At 35.4% G+C, this 9509-nt stretch overlaps 1 protein-coding gene across 1 annotated transcript; it reads left to right on the top strand.

The window, feature by feature from the left end:
• The first annotated feature begins 870 nt into the window (after nt 1-870).
• Nucleotides 871-7821, top strand: zgc:92744. Its single transcript, NM_001002573.3, has 3 exons — nt 871-1079; nt 1304-1379; nt 7107-7821. Exons 1-3 carry the CDS (start codon nt 999-1001, stop codon nt 7145-7147), a joined length of 198 nt encoding a protein of 65 aa, NP_001002573.1. The 5' UTR covers nt 871-998; the 3' UTR covers nt 7148-7821.
• The last annotated feature ends 1688 nt before the right edge of the window (nt 7822-9509 follow it).

Raw genomic sequence — 9509 nt, forward strand, 5'->3', positions numbered from 1 at the left:
TTTCATCAAACATTTTCTTGTTTAATGTCATTTTAAATGTGTATTTCTGATTTTTCATCATCATTACTCCAGTCCATGTCACGTGATCCTTCAGAAATCATTATACTATGATGATTTGCTGTTCTATATATCGGTTCAAAATTAATAATAATGATTCTTACAATTATTAGCGAGGAAAATATGTTTGCTTGTTTCATATTAGACTATTAAAGAAATTGTTATAGTTACATATTTTTTAAGATATGTTTTTACACTTTCAGGATTAGTTGATAACAAAAATTAAGTTAAATAATATATTTGCAATCTTGTTTACATTATAAATACATCAAAATATGATCATATTTTACATATCAACGAGCAGAACACTTAGCGGAATGACTCAAAATGATTACAAGCTGTCTGGCAACTCAAAGAAAGCACGTTAGATCATATTTGACAGCTTAATTTAGCAAATATTGCGTTGACGTGATGTTAATCCTCGTATTATCGTCCGCCTTTTTCAAAAGCGGGTTGGTCCATTGTAAATTCTAGAAGGGATACAGCTGCGGATACTCACATCAATATAGTGACACTGTACATTAAAAATTAATATTTTAACATTAGTGTGATGATTTGATTTAGGGTTGGGGTAGATACAGACGTTAATTAAATACAATTAATAAGTAATTTAATAAATAATATGTATAACACTCGGTGTAATTACTGTTTTTACAATAATGTGATGGTTGGGTTTAGGGTTGGGGTAAGTATAGACTTTAATAAAGTACATTCAATTGATAAATTGATAAATAATTACCGTCAAATTCTGTCTGTAGCTGTATCCCTTCTAGCAACATCAGTTCATTTGGGGAACTTCCGGTAGGGCGGAGCCTGCATTCTGAGTACGTTGACAAAAATCGACGTAGCTTTCTCTTCTATCCAGGGCACAAGTTTGTGTTTTGTCACAGTTGTGACGGTCGCCAGTTCACTTTCTCACGCCACCAGCAGCATCTGCAACCATGGTCGCCAAGCAGAGGATCCGTATGGCCAACGAGAAACACAGCAAAAACATCACCCAGAGAGGGAACGTCAAATCGTCGGTATGACTGACGACTCTTCATCACGACGGTTAACGTAACGTTAAATCAACGCAACGCAATGTATTAGCGTAAAGTTAAGCATTTAATGGCAATATTAATACATGTGAATGTAGTCTTAAGTGAAATTTTGTCCCCATAAATAAATGTTTACGCTTTCATCGTGATATCACATAGCAGTGCTGCAAAGGAGCTATTGTAACTGATTTAAATGTGATTTTACACAGAGGAACGTCAGTGAGGATAAAGTGTCGGTGGGACCATGGCTCTTGGCGTTATTCGTCTTTGTTGTTTGCGGTTCAGGTGAGTCATGAGCTATCAATACGTGAATTTATCAATATACGTGATTAGCATATGATGTCTAGTAGTTTAGTGAATTATATCAGGAGTTTTTTGTTATACGAGTTGGTAATGGGTTCTTCGTTGAGTCCAAAATACGTAGACTACTCAATTTTGGCACACTGTGAAACCTTGCTCTGCAGTGAAGGCCGAGATAGTAATGCGCTTTATTTACATGGACAAGGCTGGACTGATAGCGTGACTTTATCTACTTGTTTTCACGAGGAACAACACGTGGATCTGCAGGTGTTGCCTCTCTCAAAACAGCACCTAATAACATTTCCAACAGGCCTGGATAAAAAAAAATGTGCAGCTAAAATGTTGCAGATATCCTGATTTATCCACACAAATTAGGCCATTTAAAATGCCTGGTTTCACACGATTCCTTCATGTTGTTGTCCCAACTCAAATTAATAAAAAAATGCTTCTCTTACTTTGAGTTTTTGTTTCTCTGGTCCAAAAAAAATCTTATTTCTGCTTTGAAATAAGATGAATTTGCTTTCCCCCATTTGGCAGATTACATTGCTTATTTTAAGATAAAACTTGCATAATTTTCACATATTATTTTTAAAAACAAGACAAAATGTGTAATTTTCCAGAAAATGCTTCTTGATTTAAGAATTTTGCGATATTTGGACTAGAAACAAGAAGTAAGAGAAGCAGTTTTTGCGGTTTACCTTAATTGTTTTTATAAATGTAAGTGGATTGAACGTAAAACAATTAAGTTGTGCCCAAAAAAAACTCAAGAATTTTGTTGATTCTACTCATTTTATGTTGAACAAGCAGCAAAAACAATTGAGTGTAGAAAATGTCCTTTAAAAAGCTATAATATTCAAGTTAAATCAACTCAATAAAAGCAGTTTAACTCAATATTTTAGTTAAATATAGTTTGTTTCTAGCTGCGTTCATTCTCTTGTCAAGTTTGTTTCTCTCAAAACAGCACTGAATAACACTGCTAACAGTCATGCTTAAATATTCCAGTTGAAATTTTGCAGATATCCTAATTTATGCCCACAATCAGGACATCTGAAATGTCCTGTTAAAGGCAAACCCTGCATTACATTATTTATTTTAGCTAAATCCATGTGGTCATGTTTATGAAAAATTGTGTACACTAAAAAATACTGTGTTCCACACAATTCCTTCATGTTGTTGTCCCAACCCAAATCAACTTTACATTGTAAAAAATGACTTTCTTACTCAGAGTCTTTATGTTTCTAGTCAAAAATAATCTTGTTTCTGCTTTGGGATAAGATTAATTTGTTTACCCCATTTGGCAGTTTTTTTTATATTATATTAAAATAAGACTTGCTTAATTTTGACAACACATTTCTAAAAACAAGAATAAAATTGTAATTGTTCAGAAATTGCTTTTTGTCTCCCCCCAAAAAAACCCAAAAACAATAATTTTGTTCAGTCAGCTCATTTTAAATAAGTAGTTTGAACAAGCAACAGAACAATTTCTGAGTGTAAAAAAATTCCTTAAACTATAATATTCAAGTTAAATCAATTCAATAAACAGTTAAACCCAACATTTATTTTAGTTTAGTATGTTACTTGAAATCTTTAAAAGACAAACCTTTTAAAGGATTACAAGTTTTACATGGAATGTGCTGTACAAACTTTTCCGCCTACTTATTGTGCGTACAACACATTTATAAATGAAGCCATTCATAAAATGCAAGTTTGCATTTACTGACACTTTGTGCGGTTGTATTAGTAATAATAATAATAAAAAGAATAATAATTATGAAAACAAAAAACAGAATTAATACCCATGCCTTTGCACAATACTTTGGGATCTTAAAAAGTACAATGATATAGGACAATGATCATTCTGTGCAAGACGTGTAACATTATTTACCACATTATCACCTTTAATTCACAGTCTAGGCAAAAAAAGTCGGTTGATAGTTTGTCACTTTTGGGTGAACTACCCCAAAAAAGTACTTCATCTCCTTGCCAGCTGGCTTTCATTATTAAATGCATCAGGGATTTTAGGAGATGACCTAACATGGTCTTTTTGACCGTGTCATAAACCGACCCTTCTAGATTTGACGTGGCACATGTTCATTTTTTTTCCTGCCAGCTCCAGCAGCATTTTCCCCATTACAATTTGAGAGTTTGTTTGCATTGAATGAATGACATTTTCGGTCATCTCACTCTGTTTGCTTGACCTATCATTTGTGCTTTCTGTGATTTGGCAATCTTTTATCTGATTTAATCAAGAAAGTGTACGTCCCTCCTGGTTTGTAATGACACTTTTTGGGGGAAAGCAGGTAGTTTGCATGACTTTTCTGAGAAAAAAGATCACCAAGAATACATTTATTCACCTTATTTTTAATGTAAATGGTGTGCAGCCATTGTAAGTTGCTAGATCACTGTAGAAAATGCTGCATTCCACATAGGCATGGTCCGGTATAAGATTCTGATGATACTATATGATGACCTTGGATAAAAGCATCATGGTTTCACAGTTTTGTGATTTCTGCTCAAATGCATTCTTTCTAAATGTCTGGGTAAAAAACTTTTTTCCCTTTGAGCACAATATATTTTATTTTGAGAAACATGTCAGGCTAAATAAATTAAATGATTCATTGACTTCTGCTGTCTTCATTCGTTTCAAAAACACAGATTTCTTTAAAATTCAAAGCAGCAGCTTTAGATATCTTCTCGGAAATACTGTTGTCCTAAAATAAATAAATAAATAAATGAATAAATAAAAAATGACATATATATTTGTGTGTGTGTGTGTGTGTGTATATACAGGGCTCGAAATTGCGACCATTTTGGTCGCATATGCGCCCGAAAATTAATCGATGCGACTTCATAATATATTTGGGCGCATTAGTGCGACCTGTTTTGATTTTTTTTAAAAACGTGCTAAATCGCTCTTCCCTGCCGCTATATTGGTTCATATTAGCTGTCAATCACTCAAGGCTTTTCACTGTTAGATGACAGGGAGGGAGCTTTTATGTCCACGGGAAATGCAAACGGCTAAAGTGTAAAAACTTAAAGCACACAGGTTTGCAAAGTGCAAACCCCACCTAAAGTTGAGACGCAGATGAGAGCGATCATGACACGTGGTGAATATTGATCCGCCAGCTGAGATCAATCGAGTATGTGCTTTTCGGAGAAGGTGGTCGAATCTCGATGCGTTGCATTCACTGCGTGTTCAGCGCAAATGTCCGCTAAAAGTCAAATCTAATACTGTATCATCGCCAAAGAAGCTTGCCTTTACTAAGTTTACACTGAAACTGCCTCTCATAACAAACAGCGGTATTGCGCTGGTGCTCAACCTGCTCATAAATTGGGTCAGCTGACTCGCCTGCTTTTCCACAAACACAGAAAAATGAAAATCAGCTCAGACGGAACATTTAAATTGACACAAACTGAAACCAAAACTTTTAAAGAGTGATAGAAGTGAGACTTTACTTACTTTCTTTTGCCTATTCTTTCATGAGATGTATATATATTTTTTTTAGTTACTGATGACTGTTTTGCAGCTTTCAGCCTTGAATTTAATATTTTATTATAATCTTTTGTTTGTTTTGCAGCTGAAATATTATTTATTAAACTGACATGCATATATATGCTGTTTAGCAGTACAAAATAAATATTTCTTACTGCAATGCTTCATTTTTGTTCGATGCAAACTATACATTTTTCAGAAAGTAACAGACTTTTTATAGCAGATAACTTACATTCAAGCACATTCAAGGCAGCATGATGATGAGAAATGTAATTCATTGTTACTATTATTGTCATTTTCATCATCATTAATATTCTAGAATTATTAGACATACACATTTTGGAATTATTGCACACAAATATCAATGTCATCTCAGCATTAGTTATAGTTGTTTCTGGTTTTTGTTAGTCCTAATTGATGTTGTTTTAAAATACAATATCTCCCTTAAAATACAATTTGCAGCGGTGCTCAATCATTTTTGGTGGGTGCTCCTAAATTTTTTCTGGTGCTCCTAAATTTTTGAAGTTGGGAGCACCGGTGCTACCAAGTAAAAAAGTTAATTTCGAGCCCTGATATATATATATATATATATATATATATATATATATATATATATATATATATATATATATATATATATATATATTGGATACAATACAGTTAGGCCACTGTTCAATACATACCTCGGTTTTCGGTTCGGTTCTCATGGCTTGACACGTTTTTTTAATTTTTTATTTTTTTTAATTATTATTATTATTATTATTTTTTAGGCAATAGGAACAGTAAGAGGTTAAGGAGGAAAAAAAACTATTTATTGCAATACTCATTTTGTTTTACTTAAAAGCTAAGAAAAGTACACTAGTTCCTAGTGAATTGTATAAAAAAAAAAATGAATCCGGCCCCCGAGGCAATTTGTTCGAGCCCTCCAAATAGTGTGACCTAGACATAAAAATAAATTTAGTTCAGTCGAAAAACGGACGCTATAACTATGAAGTCTTGTGCAACTGTTCAATTCAGTATGAGCTGTGCAGAGCGTGAGTCACCATAAGCGAGTGGTGCGGACAGCCGAAAACATTTGGATATGTTTTGTAGAAAAGGCCTTTTGTACAATGCACTGTAATCGTTAATAGGCATGCAACGATTATCTGATGTCACTATTAACTGCGCTTTTACTCATCACAGTTAATTAATCGTGAAGGCTTCTCTAAGCCGCATTTCTGTTGCACTGAAAAGTTATGACAAGTTGCCAACTGTGCACTATTTTAAAGTTCCAAGTATGTACACCGAGGCTAATACGCACGCACACCAGATTAACTATAGCAGCGGCAGTTCCCATATCACGTCTTTTCTGCTTGCAAGTTTGTTATTTCTAATGTAAGAATGACTATGCGCGCACAAGCCGAGCAACGCAGTAGAAAACATCTCACTGTGAGAGTTGTGCGTGCCTTTGTCAAGCGCCCCCTAACTTTAGAGCATCGTGATTGGATATTTACTCGCGGGGAGGAGTTTCCGTATCTCAGCTCATGGACTTACAGGCACACACAGTCAATTCGGGGAGATATAAAACGCACCATTAATTAAAACACAAAACCAAGAAAACCACAATTCACAAGCGTATATTGAACCGTGGAGGTCGTACCGGACGGTTCAATATAATATTGAGAACCGTGGCATCCCTTATATATATATATATATATATATATATATATATATATATATATATATATATATATATATATATATATATATATATATATATTATGTATGTATGCATGCATGTATGACATTCTTTACATTTATTTGTTTATTTATTAATTATTATTATTGTTTATAATTCACATACACACGCAGGTAGTTGGTAGATCTGTGTAAAAAAAAAACTGGTAACTGGTATTTTCTTATCAGTCTTTTCTTAATGTATTGTCATAAAAACACTGGTTTGTATTTTTAAGATAAGTAGTTTAACCCTTCACTGCCATATGTTATTCCTAATTATTTATCCATAGCAGCAAATCAAACAAAAACCCTAAATCATCTGCAGAAAAGAGCTTCGTTTCACATTGCAAAATAAAGTGGATGGGAAAGCTAACATTTGTTGCTCTAAACCTTGAACTAATTTTTCCTCCTCCACTTTTCCAAGGCTGGAACGTGGGCTATCTGTAATGTCACGCTGAGATTCACTGTTTTTTTCTCCTCTCTCTCTCTCTCTCTCTCTTCAGCAATATTCCAGATCATCCAGAGCATTCGCATGGGCATGTGAACAGGACCAGTGACCTTTCGCCAGTTCTTTCGCCTGAATTTTGCCAAGGAAGCCTCTCTTAAAGGCTTTGTGTTGATGATATTTTTTAAAAATCGATTTCTCTTCTACGAGGTGCAACAATCCTGTCATTCCTCTCTGGTGCCTTTACAATGAAGAAAAATCAGAAAGCCATAAAATAACATTCCGATCAATTGTAACGTGATCGTCTGTCAATCTACTCTGATCTAATGTCAAAATCTTAACATGTCGCAAAGAGCGAGGTGATTCCTAATCCCTGACTTCTCGTTCATTCCTGAAATTATTGTGCAAAAATGTTTAAAATGTGTTTGCTTTTTGGAGATCCAGAAACAGCCAGCTATTTTCTACTTTGCACAGGATGAAGTGTTACGAATGAAACGCCAGCCAATTCATCTAAATCACAAATGTTTTTCGAAAACTGCATTACCTCTCTTCTATGTCCAGTAATTTAACTGCTGCTGCTTTCCTTCCAGTATCTTTGGCCTAAATAATCAAGTTCTCTGGCACATAATCTTGTCATTGTGGTGCTGTTGACCATAATACAGCGAGGCTTAGCGATGCAGCTTTTTCAGATGCTATAAATGTCATGCTAGCGTAATGGAGTGAAGAGGAACAGAGCTGGACGAAAATAAAATGTTTCAAAAAAGAGGAAATGGACAGTGGTGTTTTTATTTTGGTTTTTACCAACAAGTATAAAAACCTGTATCTTATTAGGCTAATGCTAATTTTGAGTGTTTTCATTTGCATATTAAAAGCGCAATCAAAACTTGACTGAGTAAAGTAAGGGACGTCTCTACTGGAAAAATAAATAAATGCAGCATATGCTGGAAAGCGGTTTTGATGCTAGTATTGTTGGTTTCAGTGCTGGTCTTGTTGGTGCCCCCTGCTAAAAAATCCAGCTTAAACCAGCCTAATCCAGCTAAAACCAGCTTAAACCAGCCTAATCCAGCTAAAATAGCTTGACCAGCCTGGTTTAAGCTGGATATAGCTGGTTTTTGCTGGACTCCCAGCTTGGCTAGGCTGGCCAAGCTGGTTTTAGCTGGTCATCTCCCAGCCTGACCAGCTAAGACCAGGCTGGAAATGGCTGGAAACCAGCCTGGAAGTGGCCAAAACCCCTCTTAAACCAGCCTGGTCGACCTGCTAAAACCAGCCAACCAGCCTAGGCTGGTTTAAGCTGGATTTTTCAACAGGGCCAGCATTAATAGTAGCAAGACCAGCATGAAAATAGACCTTTTTGTTGTTTATTCACTATAAAGTCCAACTGAAGAGCTTTATTCTGTGGAAACAACCATCTATGTGCAGGGGCAGATTTGGTGATTCCAGGTATTGGGCTCTAGCATTGAAACTCAAAACATTTTCATTCTCTATAGATATGTATTTTTCTCTGGATATTTTATTGTAAATAAACTGTTAAAATATATTTTAAGTGGAACTTTTATCTTCTTGATGTAAAATTAAATGCAGTCAATTCACAAACATAAAAGCAAGTTCACAAACTAACTATATGCAGTTAATTAAAAAAATTGCATGTGCAATATGGATGGAAAATTCCAGTTCATGGGGCCCCCAGTTTTGAAAAAAGGTAATTACGTTAAAATCTTAATGGTTATAGACAGATTTTACAACATATGTTAGAAAATTAATAAAACAGCTATATGATCAATATAGGCTTCATGGCATTGTTTGCAGCCCCCTAAGACCCTTGGGCCATAAGCGTCTGCTTACCGATTTTTGGTTAAGTCGGTCTCTGTCTATGTGTATTATTCTGCACACTTTACTGCTACGTGCCCTAAAACCAAACAATTAGCGATAAAACAATCTGAGCTGTAATAACTCTATTTAAACGTTTAACTGACAGAAACCAAAATGGCTACTTTTTATTGTTGTTAAACAGTCACAAGATGGCGCCAAACGGCCAAAAACAACAGCGTGAAGGATTTCAGGTAGAGATTTTATTTTTAGTACCTCAGCCTCTACCCTAGTCTACTCTTAGCTGGGAGATGACCCGCCAGAACGAGATCTCCAGCTTAAACGAGGCTGGTCCAGGCCCGGATTGGCTAATCGGGAGGACCGGGAGAATTCCCGGTGGGCCGGTCTGTTTTTTGGCCGCGAGGGCCGGTGTCCCTAGCTGCTTGCACTCTCAGCAGTCACACTTTTTTTTTCTATTTATTTATTTGACCATAGCTTTTCTCTTTTTAATCATTATTTTGCCGCAGTGCCGCTCTTTTTATTTATTTTCTCACAGCCCCGTGAGAAAAATGCAGCCTGCAGGTTAACTAACGTTAATGATGATGATGTAATGTAACTATCGACCCCAATCAGCGGCACCTTAGTGAATATAAGA

This window comes from Danio rerio, chromosome 2, assembly GCF_049306965.1.
Source record: "Danio rerio strain Tuebingen ecotype United States chromosome 2, GRCz12tu, whole genome shotgun sequence".
Lineage (NCBI taxonomy): Eukaryota > Metazoa > Chordata > Actinopteri > Cypriniformes > Danionidae > Danio > Danio rerio.

Coding starts and splice junctions, on each gene's coding strand:
- zgc:92744 (NM_001002573.3), top strand. CDS start 999: ATGGTCGCCAAGCAGAGGATCCGTATGGCCAACGAGAAACACAGCAAA. Junction 1,080..1,303: donor GAGGGAACGTCAAATCGTCG/GTATGACTGACG, acceptor GATTTTACACAG/AGGAACGTCAGTGAGGATAA. Junction 1,380..7,106: donor CTTTGTTGTTTGCGGTTCAG/GTGAGTCATGAG, acceptor CTCTCTCTTCAG/CAATATTCCAGATCATCCAG.